Source organism: Leucopleurus acutus (genome assembly GCF_964270905.1).
Source record: "Leucopleurus acutus genome assembly, chromosome: 7".
Lineage (NCBI taxonomy): Eukaryota > Metazoa > Chordata > Mammalia > Artiodactyla > Delphinidae > Leucopleurus > Leucopleurus acutus.
Window position 1 is genome coordinate 43,564,898 of NC_139150.1, and position 24,886 is coordinate 43,589,783.

General features: G+C 38.9%; 1 protein-coding gene across 1 annotated transcript in view; it reads right to left on the minus strand.

Moving 5' to 3' along the window:
- Nucleotides 1-443: 443 nt before the first annotated feature.
- Nucleotides 444-24,886, minus strand: part of GCNT1 (glucosaminyl (N-acetyl) transferase 1) — a gene marked incomplete at its 3' end in the record, with an annotated part of 55,882 nt that continues 31,439 nt past the window's right edge. The window contains 4 exon segments of the mRNA XM_082843251.1: nucleotides 444-1,735; nucleotides 1,738-1,804; nucleotides 1,807-1,873; nucleotides 2,933-3,069. Of these exon segments, the coding sequence (XP_082699377.1) occupies nucleotides 444-1,735; nucleotides 1,738-1,804; nucleotides 1,807-1,833 (1,386 nt within the window). The 5' untranslated portion in view covers nucleotides 1,834-1,873; nucleotides 2,933-3,069.

Sequence of the window (24,886 nt, forward strand, 5' to 3'; positions counted from 1 at the left end):
AGAAAGTCAATCATTTACAGAGATCATTTAGAATAAAGTCAAATTTCTCTTTCAACAAATGTGGTCTACAAGATGAATTACATCCTGATTGTTGGCTGTTGCTATAAATCTATTCAAATCAGGAAAAACCATCATACTTAAAGCTCTCCAAGCAATTTTGGCACAGGTCAAACCTTCGGGTTTTGTTCAGTCCCTGAGTTCTTTTAACAGGATAACTTCCGTTCAACCTCTTCCCCAGCCACCCGGCCCACTCCCCCGCACAACGCCCTGCAACCTGCCCTACACTCTCACTAACTCTAAGTCAAGCCCGAAGGCTACAACCTCTCTAACCGACCTGCTCTGCAGAAACCATAGAGCTTCTCTGGCTTGAAGAGTTATAGGTGGAAGAATCAAATGGGGTACATCTCATGCCTCCTGATTATTTCTAAAACTGCCTCCAAGGGTCAGTGTTTTAATGTCTCCAGGGCCTTATGCCTCAGATGCTCATCCAAACACTGGATGGCAAAGAGGTCGATGTCCGTGTCGAACTTGTTGGCGAACAAGTGGTGCACGCGCAGCATCCAGTTCAAGTCACCCGCTCCGAAAACGCACACGGAGCGCACGTGGACGCCGCTGCACGGCGGGTAGGGGGCGCCCTTGGAAATGTCACCTTCAAAGTACTGCCACTTGACAAACCTGGCAATTGCTTGCATGTCGGACATATCGTACTTATGGCTTAAGGACAGTGACCCTGGGACTTCGGGGATCCTCTGAATAGTGGCCCAGAGATACTCGTCCGGGCTGTATGTGTCTTTTGCCCACTCCATAAACTTTTGTATTTTTTCATTCTCGAGCACATACTCCACATACCTCCTACTGACCACAAAATAGGCACTGCCTGAAAACAGAGGTGTTTCAAGAGGAGGATGTATTTTGTCGGTCCCCATGTTTGTCAACTTTCCATTCACGACTGCATAATGCTTTTTCCACCTTTCTTTTTTATTGGATGGCATTCTCTCCGTTTCTAGGTTATTCTCGCCCATTAACGACTTGAGCTTCCTGACAATTTCCAGGTTGGTTTTAATAGGAAAATCCATACCGCAGAGATTTATCAAGTACTTCCAGTCTGCATTCATTCGGTAGAGGTCCTGCATGCAGTTGAGGTCAGCCTGAACCCGGCTCCAAGATGCATACACAACGCTCTCCAGCTGACTGGCCACAAAGACATTACTGAAACAGGATGCAATGCCAATCACCGCGGCCAAAAAGGATTCCTCTGATTTTGCATCCACGTGAATGCAATAGAAATTCTGAGGCATATAAATGGCCCTCAGGAGCCTGTCAAGCATTTCAATTTTGTGATGAACCACTACAGAATATGCTATTGGAAACTCTGCCTCTTCCTTACTAAGGGGTTCTACAATATATTTGCGCTTCTTGATGAAAGAAGCACAATCACTGGTCATGTTTATGTAGTCATAGTTTGTCCATCGAGGGCGATTTCTAAATTTCACTGTTAGAATCTCAAGCTTTACCTTCTGGATTTCATCTACATCACCCTGTAGAACTTTGGTACAATTAATATTACTACTAGGATTCTCTTCAAGCAGCTCCAAATGTCCAACATTTACAAATTCAGGCTTTTGATGAATTCTTAAAACAGAGAAGGTGACCAGGGAAAAAACAAGAAGGAAGAAGTAGTATTTAGTGGGATAAGAAAAAAGTTTCCTCCTCCGCAACTTCCTCAGCATTTCAACAACAATTGGGAACTTGGCTTTATTAAGGACAGTCTTCCAGGCTTCAAGCAGTAATGGTTTCCCCTCTGTGGTGGCCTGGAGATTTGTCAGTTTGCATTTATCAGAAATGCAAAGGCATCTTGAAATGGAGGGCAGCACTAAAAGAAAAATAGAAAGGATACATACATATATATATATATTTAAAAAATACAGTGTTTCATGACATCTTCTCAGGTTCAAAAACTGTTCTCTCTGCTATGAGTTCAGATGTTTAAGACAAAAACAAAGTGGGTCAATCAGAGGAAAGGAAGTAGTGTTATAGGATACCCATCATCTCCGGTATCAATGCCAGATTGTCTTTTTTAAAAAGCTGAGTACAAGGATATGCTAGAATATCCTACAATCAACATTTTATCTCTCAGGTATATTGAGGTGCAAAACACAGTTGAAGACCTAGGCTATAGTTATTGAATTCTCCATAGTTGGTGAGTTTTTGATCCTGTGCCAGTGCTAATTAGCACCCCTTGCCTTGAAATCATTCCTAATCTGGGTTCCTCCTGACACATCCATTAATGTCCATCAGTTGGTGTCAGCAGCCCCAAGTATTTGAAGAGATCAGATCCACTCTGCTCTTTACCAGCTTAGGAGTGGGAGTACACTTAAGGAGACATTCAGAAATGGCTGTGGCGTCTAAGAATCTTTGAAGGAAAAGCGGGTCAACTGGCTTTTCAAACGGGAACAGAAAGGCTCAGGTGAAACCAGGTCAGATTTGGAACTGTTTTGGGTTGACCTCACTCTGTTCAGTTCCATACCAGGCACCACAGGAAGAGAAGACATACATAATCCAAAATAGAGAAACAGCCTAGCTGAAAAACAACACTTGTATGCAAATTGTAACTTATGAAAGACCCTTTGTCTATATTCAAAAAAACCCACTTTTATTATGTAAAATGTTTACAAATATACCGATATTGTTTTGGTTTCAAAAGTCAATTTTATTACTCGGCAATTGGTTCTAACAAAGAAAGGCAAAACTATCAATTGTCTCAAAACCAGATTTATAGAGATCTGAAAAGTTTTTAACACCAGAATTAGCACTAGAACTTTTAAATATTTAATTAGGAAACAAATTGTGAATATTAATAATACAAATAAAAATAAATAACTGACCATCATTTGTACAGAGTAATGTTACAAAAAGTAGTTAGACTTTTTACCATTTAAATCAAGAAAAGTCGGGATCATTTAGTGCTCTGATTCCAGGTAACATCCTCTGCCCATGTAGAGTGCTTCTTATGCAGTCAGGTTTCTTAAATGTACCAGGCATCCAGCAATGCTGTTATGTCCCATGAGTCTTTTTTAAACAAAACACGTGAAACAAAAAGAAAAATTTGTGAAGGGATATATATGCCCACGTAAGTATACACACACACTCAGAAAGCATACTGGTAAACTAATTCGACATATTCACTTTTTTCTTCAAAATGATGGCTGGTCACATCCATTTTTTTCTTCAAAATGATGGCTCGTTGATTTCTCTTTTAAAACCTTCTCTCCAGTCTTTTTTTTTTTTTTTTTTTTAGGCTATGTTTGTGGACTGCTAAAGGTTTGACGACATCCCACAATTTAGGTTGAACTTTTTCAGAGAAAACTCTAGGAGCATTTCCCAACATGTGTGCCAAGGAACAGCTTAATGGTCCTATATGATTGGAAAATCCAACATATCCTATGCGGCTGTGAGGATTCCCAATGCTCACTGGCCCATTAAAGACAATCCTGCAATTGAATTAGCTGCTTATCTCATCTTCCTCCAACTATGTTGTCTACCACCCCACTCCAAACCTCTACTGGAAAGCAAACATTGGAAGATTCTGCTAAAATACTTATACATCTGAACTATTAACACATCAGATCCCTAAACAAAGTTATACCCTTAAGCAATCTCTGCTTAAGGCATTTAAGAAAATCTCTGACTAATCATTATTAGTCAGCTTCTAAGCTAACTGAACAGAGACTTAAGTTGCCTCATGCAATAAAGAACACAGATTTACAAAATTAACCCAAGAAGGTCCATAACAACAATAAACCCTGGGCTGGGCAGGAGCAGAGGTCTGATTTCTAAAGTTGATGCATTATAAAATGTCCACTTTCAACAACAACAAAAAATTACAGGGCACGTAGAGAAACACAAGTCTGGCCCATACACAGAAAAAGGGGCTTCAATAAAAACTGTCCCGGAAGAAACCCAAGCACTGGACTTAACTACACAAAGACTTTCAGTCAGTTATTATAAGTATGTTCAAAGAACTAAAGAACTAAATCAAACCATGAGAAAGATATTTAACCAAATTGAGAATTTCAATAAAGAAATAGAAATTATAAAAAAGAACCAACAGAATTGATTGTATTGAAAGTACAATAACTGAATTGAAAAACTGACTGAGGGGCTCAACAGCAGGTATGCACTGACAGTAGAAGGAATCAATGGAACTGAGGAAAGGTCAAGAGAGAGTATCCAGTCTGAGGTACAAAAGGAAAAGAGAATTAAGAAAGATGACAGAGGCTCAGAGACCTGTGAGAAACCATTAAGCACATCAACAAATGTGTAACAGGAGTGTCAGAAAGAAAGTGGAGGAAAGGGTGGGAGAGAAGGGTGAAAGAGGGGGCTGCAGTCACAAGCATGGGGGAGGGGGTGAAGAAAAAAATTGAATAATGGCTGAAAACTTCCCAAATTTGACTTTATTTTGTTTACTGAAGTACAGTTGACTTACAATATTAGTTTCAGGTGTACAACATAGTGATTCAATACTTTATATATTATACTCCATTTAAAGTAATTGCCAAATAATGGCTTTATTTCCCTGTGCTGTACAATATATCTTTGTTGCTTATTTTATATATAATAGTTTGTGTCTCTTAATCCCATACACCTATTTTGCTCCTCCTCCCCTGCCCTCTCCCAACTGGTAATCACTAGTTTGTTCTCTGTATCTGTGAGGCTTGTTATATATATTTATTTGTTTTATTTTTTAGATTCCACATATAACTAATAAGAGTATTGTCTTTCTCTGTATGACTTATTTCATTAAGCATAATACTCTCTAGGTCCATCCACACTGTTGCAAATGGCAGGATTTCATTTTTTACGGCTGAGTAATATTCCAGTGACGGGCAATTTAGTTTGTGTCCATATCTTGGCTATTGTAAATAACATTACTATGAACACTGGGGTACATGTATCTTTTCAAATTAGCGTTTTCATTTTCTTCTTATATCCAGCAGTAGAACTGCTGAATCATATGGTAGTTCTATTTTTAGTTTTTTGAGGAAGCTCCATACTGTTTTCCATAGTGGCTGCACCAATTTACATTCCCACCAATAGTGTACTAGGGTTCCCTTTTCTCCACATCCTCATCAACATTTGTTATTTGTAGACTTTTGATGACAGCCATCTGACAGGTGTGAGGTGATATCTCATTGTGGTTTTGATTTGCATTTCCCTGATGATTAGAGACGAGCATTTTTTTCATATGGCTGTTGGCCATCTGTATATCTACTTTGGAAAAATGTCTAATCATGTCTTGTGCCCATTTTTTGATTGGGTTGTTTTTATATTTATTGAGTTGTATGAGCTGTTTACATATTTTAGATAATAACCCCTTATTAGTCATATCATCTGCAAATATTTTCTCCCATTCAGTAGGTTGTCTTTTTGTCTTGTCCAGTGGTTTCCTCTGCTGTGCAAAGAGCTTTTAAGTTTAAAATTAGGTCCCATTGTTTATTTTTGCTTTTATTTCTTTTGCCTTAGGAGACAGTTCCCAAAAACTGTTGCTATAATTTATGTCAAAGAGCATTCTGCCCATGTTCTCTTCTAGGAGTTTTATGGTTTCAGGTCTTATATTTAGGTCTTTAATCTATTTTGAGTTTGTTTTTCTATATGGTGTGAAGAAATGTTCTTCTAATCTTGTTCTTCTACATATAGCTATCCAGTTTTCCCAACAACACTTATTGAAGAGACTCTTTTCTCCACTGTAAATTCTTGCCTCCTTTGTCACAGACTAATTAACCATAAGTGTGTAGGTTTATTTCCAGGCTCTCTATTCTGTTCCATTGATCTATGTGTCTGTTTTTGTGCCTGTACCACACTGTTTTGAATGCTGTAGCTTTATAGTATGTTCTGAAGTCACGAAGGTGATATCTCTAGAAAAAATCTGAATAATGGCTGAAACTTCCCAAATTTGACTTTAAAAAATTAATCTGAATATCCAAGAGACTCAATGAGCTCCAAGTATGCAAAATGGGACAATGACTTTGGCAGACACTTTGGCAGTTTCTTACAAAGCTAAATATAGGCTAATCATTCAACCCAGTAATCACACTCTTAGCTATTTACCCAAACTGAACATGTATGTACACACAAAAACAAGCATATGAATGTTTACAGCAGCTTTATTCATAATTGCCAAAAACTGGAAGCAATGAAGATGTCTTTCAATAGGTGAATGAATAAACAATTTGTGGTACATCTATAAAATGGAATATTATTCCGTGATTTTTCAAAAAATCAGCTACCAATCTATTAAAAGACATGGAGGAAGCTTAAACGCATACTGCAAAGTGACATAAGCCAATGTGAAAAGGCTACTGTATGAGTCCAAAGGCTACTGTATGAGTCCAAAGATATGATAGTCTGGAAAAGGCAAAACTATAAGGACAATAAAAGTTCAGCATTTACTAGGGATTTGAAGGAAAGAAGGAACAGATGAATAGGTACAGAACAGGGCATTTTTAGGGTGATGAAACTATTCTATAGGATACTGTTACAGTGGTTAAAGGATACTATGCATTTGTCCAAACCCAAAGAATTGGACAACACAAAGACTGACCCCTCTTAATTATAATTAATAATGTAGCAATATTGTTTCATCACTTGTAACAAATGTACCACACTTGTGCAAGACACTAATAGGGAAAACAACGTGAGCAGGCTTATGAGAACTCTGTACTCTCTGTGTAATTTTTCTGTAAACTTAAAACTGCTCTAAAAAATAATCTATTAAAATTGAAAAAAAAATTAATCTGTACATTCAAGAAGCTCAGTGACTTCCAAGGATGATAAACTCAAATAAATTCACATCTAGATACTTCTTAAACTGTTGAAAGACAACTTGAAAATAACAAGAGAAAAGTGATTATACAAGGGGTCCTCAAAATTGAAAGCTTCAAATCAGAAACAATGGAGACCAGAAGGTAATGAATAACATATTCAATGGACAGAAATAAAAAAGATTCAACCAAGAATTCTATAATCAGCAAAATAGTTTTTCAAAAACAATGAGAAATTAAGACATTTCTGGATAAATGAAAACTAAGAGAATTCATCACTAGCAGACCTGCCCAAAAGAAATACTAAATAGAGTCCTTCAGAATGAAAAGAAAGGATACTAGACAGTAACTCAAATCCACATGAAGAAATAAAAAGCATCTATAAAAGTATATACACAGGAAATGTAATTTTCTATGAACAGTTTTCCCATCTGATTTAAAAGATAACTACATAAAGTAGTAATTATAACACTGTATTGATAGGATTATAATGTATAAAGATGTGATTTATATAGTAATAATAGTATAAAGGAGGAAAGGGGAACAGAGCTATATCAAAGTTTTTGAATGCTATTGAAATTAAGTTGGTATTAATCTAAAGTAGAATGTTTTAAGTTAAGAAGGTTCATTTTTTTGTAATTCCAAGGGCAATCACTTTAAAAAAGCTCAAAAACATACAGTAAAGGAAACATCAAGGGAATTAAAATAGTACACAGGAAAATATCTAATACATAAGAATACAGCAATTGAGAAAGAGAGGAACAAAAAAGACATAAGACACACAAATAACAAAATAGCAAATGTAAATCCTACCTTATCTGTAATTATAATAAATATAAATGGACTAAAACCTCCAATCAAAAGGGCAGAGATTGGCAAAATAGATTTTTTCTAAAAATGATCCAACTATATGATGTTTACAAGAGACATGGTTTAGATTGAGAGAAACAACTAGGTTTAAGTAAAAGAATGTAAACAGATATACTACACAAATAAATACAAAAAAAAAGAGCTAGAGTAATCATACTAATCGGATGAAACAGACTTAAAGACAAAAATTATTAGACAAAGAAGAACATTTTATAATTATAAAACGAATAAAAAGGAGAAGGTCAACAAGGAAACAGAAGACTTGACCAACATTATAGACCAACTAGACCTAACAGACATCTATAGAACAGCTTCACCGAACAGCAAAACACACATCCTCCTCAAGGACGCATGGAACATTCTCCAAGATGGGCCATATGCTAGACTATCAAACAAACCTTATTAAATTTAAAAAGACTGAAATGATGGAACATATGTCCTTCACTACAAAAGAATGAAATTAGAAGTCAACAACAGAAGAAAATTTGAGAAATTCACAAATATGTGAAAATTAAACTATACACTCCTAAATAACCAACGGGTCAAAGAAGAAATCACTAGGCAAATCAGAAACTACTGATATAAATGACATGAAAACAAAAACAAAAAAACTTACAGGATGCAGCAAAAGCAGTGTTCAACAGGAATGTATATCTATAAACACCTAAATTTTTAAAATATCAACCTTACATACCAACCTTACATAAATAGAAAGGATTATAAGGGAATACTATGAAAAGTCATCATCCAATAAAATTAGATAATCTGGATAAATGGCCAAATTCTTAAACAGAGAAACACAAACTACAGAAAGTCATTCAAGAGGAAATAGAAAATCTGAACAGAGCTGTAATGACAATTACCAAAAACCCTCCCACAAAAAAAAGCCCAGGCCCAGATGACTTCACTGGTGAATTTTACAACATTTAAAGAAGAATTAAATAAAAATCCTTCCAAAACTTTTATTAAAAAATGGAATAGGAGTGAACATTTCCCAACTCACTCTATGATGCCAGTAATCGATTACCCTGATAACAAAAGAAGATGATGACATCACAAGAAAACTATAGATCAAAATCACTTAGAGACACAAAAATTCTCAACACAATACCAGCAAACCAAATCCAGCAACATACAAAGGATTATATGCCAGGACCACATGGGTTTTAATCCAGGAATGTAAAATTGGTTTAACATGGAAACGTCAATGTAACACACCCTATTAATAGAATAAATGACAATTACTCCATAATCAGAATAGACACAGAAAAAAGCATTTGACAGAATCAACACCATTTCATGATAGAAACAGTAAAATAAACTAGGGATAAAAAGGAATTTCCTCAACCTGATAAGCCATCTATGAAAAATGGACAGCTAACAGCACATCTTAATGGTAAACGACTAGAGTCTCCCCCGCTAAGATCAGGAACAAGAAAAGGATGTCCACTCTTGTTACTTTTATTACATTTTACTGGAGGACATAGGAAAAGCAATTAGGGAAGAAAAGGAAATAAAAGCCATCAAGTTTAAAATGAAAGAATTAACACTATCTCTATTTGTAAGTGACATAATCTTGTTTATAGAAAACCCTAAGAAAAACACACACAAAAATTAGAATGAATTTAACAAGTTTGCAAGATTCAAGATCATTATACAAAAATGCAGTTGTATTTCCATATATTAGCAATAAAGAATCCAAAAATAAAAAGAAAGTAATTCAATGTATAATAACATCCAAAAGAATAAAATAGCTGAAAGAAACAATTCAACAGAAGAAGTATAAAACTGTTGAAAACATTTCGTTGAAAAAATTTAAGACAATGGAAAGACATTCTACATTCATAACTTAAGACTCAATATTGTAAACATGGCAATACACCCAATAATTAACCAATAATTTTCCTATCAAACTTCAGTTGCCTTTTTTAGCAAAAATTGACAAGCTGATCCTAAAATTCATGTGGAAATTCAGGGGACGCAGGATAGACAAAACAGTCTTGAAAAAGACCATAGTTGGAAGACTCACATTTCCCAATTCCAAAATTTACTATAAATGCTATGGTAGGAGAAATGGTATGGTACTGGTACAAGAAGACATACAGAACAATGGAATAGAATCCAAGAAATAAACTCTTACATTTACAGTCAACTGATTTTTGATATGGGTACCAAGAAAATTCAATGAGGAAAGAACAGTGTTTTAAGTAAATGGTGTTGGTACAACTGGATATCCGCATCCAAAAGAATGAGGGTGTGTCCCTATCTCACAGCATATACAAAATAGCATATGCCCCCAAAATGGATAAAATATCTAAATACAAGAGCTAAAACTAAAAAGAAAACAGGGGTAAATCTGCATGACCTGGAATTTGGCAATGGATTCTTAGATATGACACCAAAAGCCCAAGCAATAAAAGAAAAAAAATTGATGAACTAAACCATCAAAATTTAAAACTTTTGTGGTTCAAAGAACACCATCAAAAAAGTGAAAACAGGGCTTCCCTGGTGGTGCAGTGGTTGAGAGTCCGCCTGCCGATGCAGGGGACACAGGTTTGTGCCCCGGTCCGGGAAGATCCCACATGCCGCGGAGCGGCTGGGCCCGTGAGCCATGGCCGCTGAGCCTGCGCGTCCGGAGCCTGTGCTCCGCAACGGGAGAGGTCACAGCAGTGAGAGGCCCGCGTACCGCAAACAAAAAAAAAAGGGAAAACACAACCCACAGGATCAAAGAAAATGTTTTCAAATCATTTATTTGATAAATATCCAGAATATATAAAGAACTCTTACAACTCAACCAAAAAACAAAAGACTAGCACCTGTGGAATTTTTTTTTGTTTCTTTTATTTATTTTTATTTTTGGCCGCGTTGGGTCTTTGTTGCTGCACATGGGCTTTTCTCTAGTTGCGGCGAGCGGGGGCTATTCTTCGCTGTGGTGCACGGGCTTCTCATTGAAGTGGCTTCTCTTGTTGCAGAGCATGGGCTCTAGGCACGTGGGCTTCAGTAGCTGTGGCCTGCGGGCTCAGTAGTTGTGGAGCACAGGCTTAGTTGCACCGTAGCATGTGGGATCTTCCCGAACCAGGGCTCGAGCCTGTGTGCCCTGCTTTGGCAGGAGGATTCTTAACCACTGGACCACCAGGGAAGCCCATGTGGAGTTTTTTAAACAAGAAGTAGAAGAACTATCCTAAACAGATTTTTTTAAAGAATGTGCGTTCATAGTCACCCCAAAATTCATACGGAAAATACAAGTTCCTGACCAAAATCTTGGATCTCACCTCAAGAAACTGGCCAGAAACTTAGATCTCACCTCAAAAAAGCCTTGTCTTTACCATTCTCATCCACATCCTAAACATCCATCATGCTTTGAAAAATGCTTTTTAAAATGTAAAATCATGAGTCTCAGGTTTTAACACGATGGATAAGTGTCTGTAAAGTAGGTAAGCGTGTGAGAAAACAAGTCTATTTTATTAATAATGTTTTTGTGTATTTATCACCATGGACAATAGAGAAGATACATTTCTTCCAATGATGTATCATTCAAAGTATTTAACTAGCCTAACTTCAAGATATAGAACATTCCCTTAAACAAAACTTGGCTAAGAGTTAGGAGAAGGTGAAGGGAAAATAAGAGTTCATTAAGAAAGGGATTTCTATGTGGAAGAGTTTAAAGGGAGGCATAAATGTCTGCATACTATATTATTTCAATGGAACTTCAGTCATCAAACATTACTTAGTTTAAGCACACACAAAGAATATTGAAAATATTAAAGAACAAATAACAGGGGAGTTCCCTGGTGGTGCAGTGGTTAAAAATCCGCCTGCCAATTCAGGGGATATGGGTTCGAGCCCTGGTCCGGAAAGATCCCACATACGGCAGAGCAACTAAGCCCATGCACCACAACTACTGAGCCTGTGTGTCACAATTACTGAAGCCCACGCACCTAGAGCTTGTGCTCCACAACAAGAGAAGCCACGGCAATGAGAAGCCAGCACCCCACAACAAAGAGTAGTCCCCACTCGCCACAACTAGAGAAAGCCCGTGCCCAGCAATGAAGACCCAATGCAGCCAAAAATAAATAAATGTATAAAATAAATAAATAATAAAAATGAAAAACAAATAACAAAAATATGGCAGAGGTTCATACCGCTGGGCCCAGTGTTCCTTCACCTTCAGATTTCACAAATCACATAGATTTCTTGAAGGATGTGGAGTGGGAATAGTCAATGAGGCCAATGACTGAACAATAAGAACCATTCTAAATAACCAAAGCTCATGAATTCTGAGATAGCAAGAAAAATAAAAGTCCCAGATACATACCAAGGCTTCCTCACCCAGGACCTACTACAGGACTTGGCAACTGTCATGTGAGTGCCCTGGAAAAGGTCCTTCACTGAAATACTGATGCCTTTCCTAAAAGAGGAGACAGTCAGACTAAGTGAACCCAAGGACAATAAATATCGAGATCTCATCTCCTTCCCTATTTCCAGCTGTCAGCTCCCAGAACTTTGGGAGCCAAGACAATGCAGGAGTTTATTGTCTACGGAATCCAACCAGGACAAGTGACAAAGACTTAATCATGCTGCTTACATTGGGAATGCCCCCCAAATGTTCAAGGAGACAGACTTGCACAGGGAAAAGAAAACTACTAATAATATCCTCAGAGAGGTAAGAAAAGGTATTGTATATAATTAATCAATATGCAAGACAGACTGTATTATCTAAAAACAGGCAGAAAAATACTACCATACCATATGCTCTTCTGAAATGTGATCTTCCCACCCTTCAATCAAGAAGTGGTCAAAACTCCCTTCCCCTTGAATTTGGACAACCTTATGTTTACCCTGACCAGTGTGGAGTTTGGCAGAAATGCTACTACGTGACCACCAAGATTAGGTCATATAAAACCACGTAGCTTCTACCTGGTTGTCTTGGAAAATGTGCTCTCCAGAAGCTCCCCGCCAGAGGGAAAGTTCACTTCTCATGTTGCAAGAAGCCACACAGAGAGGCCACACATTGGTACCCAAGTCAACAGTCCCAGCTGAACCCAGTCTTCAATTCATCCCAGCCCAGGTGCCAGCCACGTGAGTGAAGAAGCCACAGATGACTCCAGCCCCTAGTCAGTCAAGTCTTAACTGAATTCCTGACCCACAGAATGTGTGAGCAAAAAATAAAACAGCAATGTTTTATGTTACTATGTTTGGGGTGGTCTGCCTCACAACAATGATTAGAACAAACAAGAAACCACATAAACAGAACACCTGGCAAATAAAAAGCTCTTAAAACTTAATAACATGACAGCAAAAACTGAAAAACTCAATAGAAGCATTGGAAAATAAAGTTGAGAAAAACTCTCAGGAGGTTAAGCAAATAGGCAAACTACCTGATGGAAAATTAGAGAAAAAAATATAGTACTTTAGAGAACCAGACCAGGAGATCCACCATCCGAATTGTACCTCCAAAAAGAGAAAACAGAAAAAATGGAAGTAAATAATTAAATCAATTAAATAATTCAAGACTGTATTTCAAAACAAAGGGATGGTTTCCAGATTGAAAAGTCCCTTGGAATACCAACATGATGGGTGAAAACAAACCCACACCAAGACATACGTACTAATCATGAAATGTCAGAGCACTGGTAAAAAGGTAAAAAGAGTTATGTAGGTTTCGGGGGGGGGAGGGAGGCGGATGGTGTAATAATCCACATGAAAAAGATTCAGAAGCAAAATGTCTTCATACTTCATAAAAACCAACCAAAGAAGCCAGATGATAATGGAGTAATGCCTCCAAAGTACTAAAAGAAACTGAATTCCAGATGAGAATTCTTAGAACCAGATGAACTACTAAGTAAATTAAGGGTAAAATAAAAACATTTTACATATTAAAAAAGGCAAGCCTTCAAAATATTTACCATTATGCATCCTTTTTCAGGAAGCTACTGGAGGATGAGCTCCATCAAAACTAAAGTATAAACCAAGAAAGAGGAAAACATTAGAATCAGAAACTGTATCACAATACCAGAAGGAAGGAAAGGAAATACCAGCAGGACAGTAAAGGAACACCCTAGGCTGTGTGTGTAATAGGCCACAGACAAATATAGAAGATGGAAGTGGCTCAGAAGGCCCTGGAAGAGATGTCTTCAAGAAGATGAAATGGATGGAATAACTGATGGGAATCAGCATATTGAAAGCCAATGTAAGCAACTGGCAGAGCTTGGGGTGAATCTGTAATAACTACATTGAAAAAAAGCAAATGAAGGGGGTTGAGGAAATAATTATCATTGACTTGAAAGAAATCAGAATCATGAGATGATGACAAAATCAATCACAGTGTAATCCGTGGCTTAGCTTGGAAGAGCATCAGTATTAATAACTTAAACACTGTTTTCCACGAGATTCAACAACACTGTATTAGGAGCACAGAGCAATGGCAGAGATGGGTGTTGAAACACAGGGGTTGTGCACTTTGACCAGCATCACATAACTGGCCATAGGGGGTGTTTAGAATTACATTGCTGTTCCAAGCAAAAGGCCTCCTTCTCATTTTATTCTTCCACCAAGTGCTCTTTGTATTCAACAGCTCAATGGTAAGGATCTGATCAAAAACATACAGTAGAGGTAAAGACTACAACTAATGCAGGCTTGTTTGCACAGTGATAAATAGATGAGGAGATGCACGTAAGAGAAGTCCAAAAACCATTGATCATCAGATCTAGATTTCAGCTTGGAATAAGTAAGAAACATCAGAAGACCTTACAACGTAAAAAAATAAGTGCCATAGCGGCATTTCAAAATTCAAATCTACTAGATATGACTAGCACGTGCCTCTGTATTTTATTTATTTATTTCTACATCTTTATTGGAGTGTAATTGCTTTACAATGTTGTGTTACTTTCTGCTGTATAACAAAGTGAATCAGCTATACATATACATATATCCCCATATCCCCTCCCTCTTGCGCCTCCCTCCCACCCTCCCTATCCCACCCCTCTAGGTGGTCACAAAGCACCGAGCTGATCTCCCTGTGCTATGAGGCTGCTTCCGACTAGCTATCTCTTTTACATTTGGGAGTCTATATATGTCCACGCCACTCTCTCACTTCGTCCCAGCTTAGCCTACCCCCACCCGACCCCGTGTCTTCAAGTCCATTCTCTACGTCTGCGTCTTTATTCCTGTCCTGCCCTTAGGTTCATGAGAATCATTTTTTTTTAGATTCCATATACATGCGTTAGCATACGGTATTTGTTTTTCTCATTCTGACTTACTTCACTCTGTATGACAGACTCTAGATCCATCCACCTCACTACAACTAACTTGATTTCGTTTTTTTTTGCCTCTGTATTTTAAAATGAACCAAGTCCAAAATGATGATATTCATCTCAATCACACACTTACTAGTTTAATTTAGAAAACTATCACCATATAAAGAAGCAAATGAAACAAAATGTTTAAAGAAATGAGCTACATGTGGCTCAGGCTATCTTCTCCTTAATTTCTTTTTTAATAATAGAAAGGCAAAGCAGGAAGAGGGAGGGAGGGGGAATAATATATATTTTATTATAAATTAATATGACATAACATATTCAGAATTTGGAAGGAAAAGGATTTACCATATTTACATGACTATTCACATACATACGTACACACCTCTAAGAACAATCAGGATTTCCTTGTTCAGCCTCTAATTACACCTAAGACTCCTAGACAAAGAGATAGTGTCCATCAACAGATGAATGGATGAAGATGTTGGGGTTGGGGGGCGTGTACTACTCAGCCATAAAAACGAATGAAACCCTGCCATCAGCAACAACGTGGATGGACTTGGAGGGCATTATGCTAAGTGAAATAAGTCAGACAAAGAAAGACAAATACTGTATGATATCACTCACATGTGGAATCTAAAAAATACAACAGGGGGTGGGAGGAATTGGGAGATTGGAATTGACATATATACACTATTGATACTATGTATAAAATATAAATAACTAATGAGAACCTACTGATTAGCACAGGGAACTCTACTCGATGCTCTATGGTGACCTAAATGGGAAGGAAATCCAAAAATGAGGGGATATATGTATACGTATAGCTGATTCACTTTGCTATACAGTAGAAACTAACACAACATTGTAAAGCAACTATACTCCAATAAAAAGTAATTTAAAAAATAAACAAAAAAAACAACAAACTAGTGAATATAACAAAAAAGAAACAAACTCACAGATATAGACAACAAACTAGTGGTTACCAGTGGGGAGAGGGATGAGGGGAGAGGCATTGTAGGGGTAGGGATTAAGAGGTACAAACTATTATGTAAAAAGTAAGCTACAAGGATACATTGTACAACACAGGGAATATAGTCAATATTTTATAATAACTATAAATGGAGCATAATCTTTAAAAATTGTGAATCACTATATTGTATACCTGTAACTTATATCACACCACGTCAACTATACTTCAATTAACAATTAAATTTTAAAAAGTAAAAAAGGGACTTCCCTGTTGGTGCAGTGGTTAAGAATCCGCCTGCCAACGCAAGGGACACAGGTTCAATCCCTGGTCTGGGAAGATCCCACATGCCGCAGAGCAACTAAGCCCACACGCCACAACTACTGAGCCTGAGCTCTAGAGCCCGTGAGCCACAACTACTGAAGCCCCTGTGCCCAGAGCCCGTGCTCTGCAACAAGAGAAGCCACCGCAATGAGAAGCCCACGCACCGCAATGAAGAGTAGCCCCCGCTCACTGCAACTAGAGAAAGCCCACACACAGCAACAAAAACTGAATGCAGCCAAAAAAATAAATTTAAAAAAAAAAAAGAGAGATAGGAAGGGCTCTGCACTGGTTAGCTTTGTTAACCTTTGTTAAGGTTAAAGCTGACAGATATAACTGTCAACTATAATAAAAGAAAGGAGAAGTTAAAAAGGTAAATTCTTTTCTTCAACAATTTCCACCAAAGTAATTCTGGTTTAAATCCAAATAAAACTACTACAGATAAGAATAATTCTACCTATTGCCTATTGTACCATTTTTTAAGTACTGGAAATATTCTTTCTTAAAAAAGTACACACCAGCCTTCCCTGGTGGTGCAGTGGTTAAGAATCCGCCTGCCAATGCAGGGGACACGGGTTCGAGCCCTGGGCCGGGAAGATCCCACATGCCACGGAGCAACTAAGCCTGTGTGCCACAACTACTGAGCCTGAGCTCTAGAGCCCGCAAGCCACAACTACTGAGCCTGAGCTCTAGAGCCCGCAAGCCACAACTACTGAGCCCGCATGCCACAACTACTGAAACCTGCGTGCCTAGAGCCCGTGTTCTGCAACGAGAGAAGCCACCGCAGTGGGAAGCCCATGCACTGCAATGAGGAGCAGCCCCCACTCGCCACAACTAGAGAAAGCCCACGTGCAAAAACGAAGATCCAATGCAGCCAAAAATAATAAATTAAATAAATAAAAATTGTAAAAAAAAAAAGTACACACACACACGTGTACACATTGTGTATGTGCACACATCTGCGTGCCTGCATAAACAAATAGCTGGATCGATAAATCAGGGTTCACAACCTATTGCCCTTCTGCAGCAGGAAGCATGGTCTAAGTTCAGTCACTCTTTAGTTTCACTGAATACGCCTCCGGGGCTCAATTTCAGACTCTACAAGGACTACTGTTCTGTGGCCCAGAGGCTGTGACGGGAGGAAAATACTCACTATTATGATTGATGCCAAGGCCATGCAAGTATCTCAGAGGATCGTGACTCAAGCCAGGGTGCCCAAATGCCACCCTGAAGCAGGCCAATGGAAGGAGTGGGAAGCAGGTAAGATCCCAAGGCAGAGGCCTTGCCAACCAGGGTGGGGTTCTTTCTGCCACCTGCACCTCCATGGCCTCACGTCATCCAAGGGTACCCGGTCTCTGTCTCCTGACAGCTGTGCCCTGACTGAAGGGTGGTCTCTGCTGCCTAGCTGCTATCTGTGACTCACTGCAGTGAACTCCCTAGCTTCTCTGAGGTCTCATGTTAAAACGAACTCCTGAGACTCCACAATGCCTGCCTCTCCAGACTGGCCAGGAACAGCTCTTGGGGTCCCCATACCTCAGCACCAAACTCCACAGTTTAGGTCGTTGTCTCCCAGAATCCATCCCAGAGTTTCCCTGGGCTCCAGCCAAGGAAACATAGGCAACAGGGGACTTTCTATAACCAAACTGGACCATGTTTCCTATGCTCCCTTGGGAAAGGGCGCTTTCTACACCAACTAAAGCCAGATGGTATGATGGAGGGAGAAGAGGGCCCATGTCTCACTTCTTCAGACCCCCATGTCCTAGAGCCAGACACAGAATGCAGCACAGAGAATTGCTTAGTTATGTTTGCTGAAAGAAAGAAAGTCTCTCTCAAGTGAAGCCCACGTTCCTCTGCTAAAAATTGAACATCTATCCTCTCTCCCTTTTGAATGTCAGAGAAGGGTTCTGTCACCAGTTCTCTACACTTGCAGCAAGGGCTATCCTATTTTAGAGAGTCTATCAAAAACAACATGCTGTTTAAAGATGAAATTATAGTAAATGATTAAACCCCTCAAAGAATTGAGGAAATGGCACCAAACTTTTGAAAGCTAGAGGGACTGAGTGGTAACTGACTTGGAGATCCCAGAAAGCTGAACCTGAAGCAGGCAGAGGAGAAAGCTGAGAGGCAACTCAACTTACAGCACAGCTCCCCCTACCTCGCACCTCCCACCATCAGCCATCTGCTCCTCCTCAAAAGGCTCCGGAACTGGCAACACAACTCCTCTGGAAGCGGTGTGTGAAGTGGAGTTAAACTCCACTGAGTGAAAATCTACTTAAAAGGCTGTTAAGACTCCCAGACCCCTATTCTTCATAACCCAGTAAATACCCTTCCGGGCCTCAGTGAAAAGCTCTGGAAAATGTGAAACAGAGGGTATCTGACCTGGAGGGTACAAGGCACAGCTGAGGGCAGGAGTACCGACCTGAAAACAAGGGAATTAAGTCACAGGTCCTCATTTCCAGAACACTGGCAGGCAGGCATATATATCCCCCAGGCCTCGGCCTCAGATAAGAGAAAACTACCCGATATCCAAGAAAAGCTCATGACACAAAAGAGATCAGAACAAACAGAAAAAACAGAGGAGAGTATCAGTTAACTATTTCCATATAATCAACCACAATTCCTAATGACTGAAAAGAACAACAATTTATGATTTCTCACTACTTTTAGAATTGGTTGGGCAGTCCTTCTGGCTTTACCTGGGCTCACCTAGGCGGCTGCATGCACATGGAGGACTGTCTGGGTTGGAGGGTTCCATACAGATCGTTCACATCTGCACATGGTACTGGACGCTAGCTGGGGTGCCTCTCATCATCTGCTAGTCTGGACAAGATTCCTTACTTGGCAGCTGCATGGCAGCATACCAAGAGAACACAGCAGCTCCAAAGCCTCAGAAGGGCTAAGCTCCAGAACATACACAACATCACTTCTGTCACGTTCTATTAGTCAGAGAAAGTCACCAGGCCAGCCATGATTGCAGAGGAAGTAACCTTCTACTTCTGGATAGGAAGACAAGCAAAATCAATTGCAAGGGGGCAGGGATACTGCAATGGGAGGAATCTGTATCCATTAAATATTCTGTCACATGGAGAAATTAAGATCAAGAGATGAAAACTGCAACAACAAAATCCTAGTGCTATTATCGGCAAAGGCATAAGAGAAACTAGTGCAGCCATGAAACAAGAACGAGAGACTATGAAAAAGGAACAGAGAATAAAAATGAGCTCTTAGGGAGAGGGGCAGAGTCAAGAGGGCAGAGTAGGAGGACGTGGAGTTCACGTCTCCTCATAGGTATGACAGGGGTGCGTCGGAGCGCCTGCTGGACACTGGAGGAGGACCTCAGACACTTAGGGGTACAGGAGGGGTCCCGGCACAGCCAGGTGGGACAAGGGAGGGAAGAGGGGGGAGGACGGGTGGAGACGGGATGGGGCCGGTGACCTGGGGTTGGATGGGAGGAGGAGAGGTTCCCACACTCAGGGGGACCCACTCATGGTGGGGGGATCGGCAGGGACAGGAGGGGACCTTTGGGGGATCACCATCCCTGACAGAGCCTCCTCCGGCTGTGTCGCACCCCCAAAGCCTCTTCTGGCTGAGTGGGTCCTGGTGGATCCGAGCACCACACCCCCGCCCCCTGCCACAAAGCCTCCTCCAGCTATGTCGGCCCCTGTGGACATGCCCATGGAAGCCTGCGCCCCAGCTGGCCTACACGGGCTCATATACTCCAGGTCAGCTTCAGGAGCAGATGCTGGTGAAAGGAAAACATGCAGAGGTGGGGCTGATACAATGGATCCAGAGACCTACCTAGAGGTCTTGGAGGCCCTCCTGGGGAGGCGGGGGTTGGATGTGGCTCACATGAGGGCAAGGACACTGACAGCAGAGCCACCAGTGAGTTTTTATTTTTTTATTTATTTTTTTTTAATTCTTTCTTTTTTCTTTGCTCTTGCGCTTTGTTTTGTTGTTTAATTTTTATTTTTTCTAATATTTTTTATTTTTCTAATTTTATGCTGTTTTTTAATCTTTGTTATTCTTCTGATCTTTTTCATTTGTTGTCTGTTTTGGAGGGGGTATCTTTTTTTTCTTTTTTGGCACGCTGCACGGCTTGTGGGGTCTTGGTTCCCAGGCCATGGGTCAGGCCTGAGTCCCTGTGATGGGAATGCCAAGTCCAAGCCACTGGACTAACAGAGAACTTCAAGCCCTAGGGAATATTAATCAGTGTCGGCCCTCTCAGAGGTTCCCATCTCGGCACCAAGACATGGCTCCACCCAACTGACTGCAAACTCCAGCGCTGGACACCTCAGGCCAAACAACCAGCAAGAGAGGAACACAGCCCAACCCATCAACAAAAATGAGATGGCAGAGAAATACGTTACAGACAAAGGAGCAAGGTAAAAACCTACAAGAAAAATAAATGAAGAGGACATAGGCAGTCTACCTGAAAAATAATTCAGAGTAATGACAGTAAAGATGATCCAAAATCTCGGAAATCGAATGGAGGCACAGATCGAGAAAATACAAGAAATGTTTAATAAGGACCTAGAAGAACTAAAGAACAAACAGTGATGAACAACACAGTAAATGAAATGAAAAATACACTAGAAGGAATCAACAGCAGAATAATTGAGGCAGAATGAATAAGTGAACTGGAAGACAGAATGGTGGAAATAACTTCCAAGGAGCAGAATACAGAAAAAAGAATGAAAAGAACTGAGGAAAATCTCAGAGACCTCTGGGACAACATTAAACACCCAACATTCAAATTATAGGGGTCCCAGAAAAAGAAGAGAAAGAGAAAGGGTCTGAGAAAATATTTGAAGAGATTAGAGTTGAAAACTTCCTTAACATGGAAAAGGAAATAGCCACCCAAGTCCAGGAAGCACAGAGAGTCCCACATAGGATAAACCCAAGGAGAAACACGCTGAGACATATTAATCAAACTAACAAAAATTAAACTCAAAGAAAAAGTATTAAAAGCATCAAGGGAAAAGCAACAAATAACATACAAGGGAAACCCCATAAGGTTATCAGCTGATTTTTCAGTAGAAACTCTGCAGGCCAGAAGAGAGTGGCAGGATATATTTAAAGTGATGAAAGGGAAAAACCTACAACAAAGATTACTCTACCCAGCAAGGATCTCATTCAGATTCGACAGAGAAATTAAAACCTTTACAGACAAGCAAAAGCTAAGAGAATTCAGCACCACCAACAAATGCCAAAGAAACTTCTCTATGAGGGAAACACAAGAGAAGAAAAGACCTACAAAAGCAAACCCAAAACAATTAAAATGGTAATAGGTATATACATATCAATAATTACCTTAAATGCAAATGGATTAAATGCTCCAACCAAAAGACACAGACTGGCTGAATGGATACAATAACAAGACCCCTATATATGCTGTCTACAAGAAACCCACTTCAGACCTAAGGATACATACAGACTGAAAGTGAGGAGGTGTAAAAAGATATTCCATGCACTACATAATGATCAAGGGATCGATTCAAGAAGAAGATATAACAATTGTAAATATTTATGCACCCAGCGTAGGAGCACCTCAATACATAAGGCAAATGCTAACAGCCATAAAAGGAGAAATCAACAGTAACACAATAATTGTGGGGGACTTTAACACCCCAATTACAGCAATGGACAGATCATCCAGACAGAAAATTAATAAGGAAACACAAGCTTTAAATGACACATTAGACTAGATAGACTTACATATTTATTATAAATCACAGTATCAGTCACATACCTAGTAAGTGAGAGAGCTAAGATTCAAACCTACACAATCTGGCCCCCAAGTTTATACTATACAGTTGGCCCTCCATATCCATGGGCTCTGTATCTGTGGGTTCTATATCTTTGAATTCAAGTAACCTCAAATCAAAAATATTTGGGGGAATTCCCTGGCAATCCACTGGTTAGGACTCTGCACTTCCACTGCAGGGGGCACGGGTTTGATCCCTGGTCAAGGAACTAAGATCCCACAAGACACACGGCACGGCCAATAAGTAAATAAATAATGGTCTTAAAAAAAAAAAAAACTAGCACTACTGTAAAAAGAAATGTAGACTGAGTTGTCCACTGTATCATTAAAAAAAAAAAAATTGGGGAAAAACATTCTAGAAAGATGCAAAAGCAAAACTTGAATCTGCCATTCTCCAGCAACTATTTACATTGTACTTACAACTATTTACATAGCGTTTACATTGTACCAGGTGATAGTCTAGAGATGACTGAAAGTATACAGGAGTATATGTGTAGGTTACCTGCAAATACTACATCATTTTATATAAGAGACTGGAGCACTGGCAGGTTTTGGTACCCTCGGGGGGTCTGGAACCAATCCCCACCACACCCACACCCACCCGCTGATACTGAGGGACGACTGTACTGCATATCAAGAAAAAGACAGGGGATCTAATAATCAGGGATCCAATTTAAAAGAGAGGCAACAGAAATTCCCAGGATTCTGAGGAAAAGCAATCCTAGGATATGCAGGGGTCCTAGGAAAAAAAAAGTCTTAACTGAACCAAGTCGAATGGCTACAGAAGATATTTAAGACAAAAGGGAGAAAATACCTGCTGTAAAAGAATGTATTTTGAAGAGATTTTGACAACTAACATAGAGTTCAGAGTTGAATAAGTAAAATGTACATAGTAAATATACATATATATATATGAAGAGAAGGCATTATCTCTAAGGAAAACAAAAAAGTGCAATTAAAAAAAAATCCATGGTATGCTGCTTAACTCAGCTTATGCTACTATAGCTCAGCTAATACATGGTCATAATAATATAAACACTGAGTCATGGTCTGAAAAAATTATAATAATATACAGAGAATCTTGAAACTATTTTCATAATAATACTAGGATATCATTCACCCTTTTTACTCCCATATTCTTACTACAAGTATACAGTGCAGTTTTCCAGAGGCTACACAGTATGTGATTTGTCTTCAGAATGAGTTCAGAGGCAAGTATTTTCTCGTTTCTATTAGGCTGTTTTCTATTAAGGCAAACATTAAAGAGATTTGCAAAAATATAAAATGTTATTACTCTTCTCACAAATTTTTATGAAAGGGTTTTCATTAAAAAATATTACTTATGATAATATGCAAAGGACTTATTGTTTTTTACATAAATATTTAATTTTTTCTCAGTCTTAATTTCTAACAGGCTAAATGCTGATAAACATATCATGCATAAACAAAAGCTCTTTGTGATCTTCAATAATTTTTAAGAGTGTAAAACAAGTTTTCAGAATCACTGATTGGGAGGATGGGAAACTGGGCTGTGAAGTGAACACATAGCAAGAGGGTTTGGAGATAAAAGAGAATTAAATCTTCTTTAACAGTAGAAAGTCAATAGGAAGACTTTACAACTGAAAAATAAAGGAACAGTATAAGCAAGGTATTTAAAGATATGGAAATAGAGACTCAAAGAAATATGTGAAAAGTTGAAAATGGTTACCTCTAGGGCTATGCTGTCCAATATGGAAGCCACTAGTCACATTGGCTATTGAGCAACTGAAATGTAGCTAGCCTAACTAAGGAAAAAAATTTATTTTATTTTAATTAATTAAAATTAAAACTTGAAGGAGTGTAAAATATCTTTACATTAAACATTTTTTCTGGTAGGACTCCATTTAGCTGTGATGGCCGCATTGTGTAAGATATTCCTGTTTTATTGTAGCACATGTATTAGACAAAGGCATCATTTTAATACCTCATTAGGCATCACACTTCCTGATTTCAAAATATATTACAAAGCAAACAGTTATGCCAACAAATTGGACAACCTAGGAGAAACGGACAAATTTCTAGAAACATACAACCTGCTGAGACTGAATCAGAAAGAAAGACAATCTGAACAGACCGATCATTAGTAATGAAGTTAAATGTGTAATAAAAATTCTCTCAGCAAACAGAAGTCCAGAATCAATGGCCTCACAGAGGAATGTCAGTATAGTCAATAGTTATGTACTATCTTTGTATTCTGACAGATGGTAACCAGACTTATCATGGTGATCATTTTGAAATATACAGAAATATCACTTTGCTGTATTTTAAGAACTAACATAGTGCGGTATGTCAGTTCAAAAGCAAAGAAGCAAAAAATCTCATAGAAAAAGACATCATTTTTGTGGTTACAAACACAAACATCAGAGAAAAAGAGTTCACATTTATGGTTATCGGAGGTGGGGGAATTGGATGAAGGTGGTCAAAAGGAACAAACTTCCAGTTACAAGACAAATAAGTCCTGGGGAAGCAATGCACAACATGATAGATATAATGAACACTGCTGCACATCATAGATGAACGCTGTTAAGGAAGGAAATCCTGAGTTCTCATCACAAGGAAAATATATTTTTTAATTTAATTTTGTATCCATATGAGATGATGGATGTTCACTAAACCTATGTATTAATCATGTTGTGATGTATGTAAAGGAAAATCATCAGGCCGTGTATCTTTTTTTTTTAATTTATTTAATTAATTTATTTATTTTTGGCTGTGTTGGGTCATCATTGCTGCGCGTGGGCTTTCTCTAGTTGCAGTGAGTAGGGGCTACTCTTCGTTGCAGTGTACGGGCTTCTTCTTGCAGTGGCTTCTCTTGTTGCAGAGCACGGGCTCTAGGCGCGCAGAC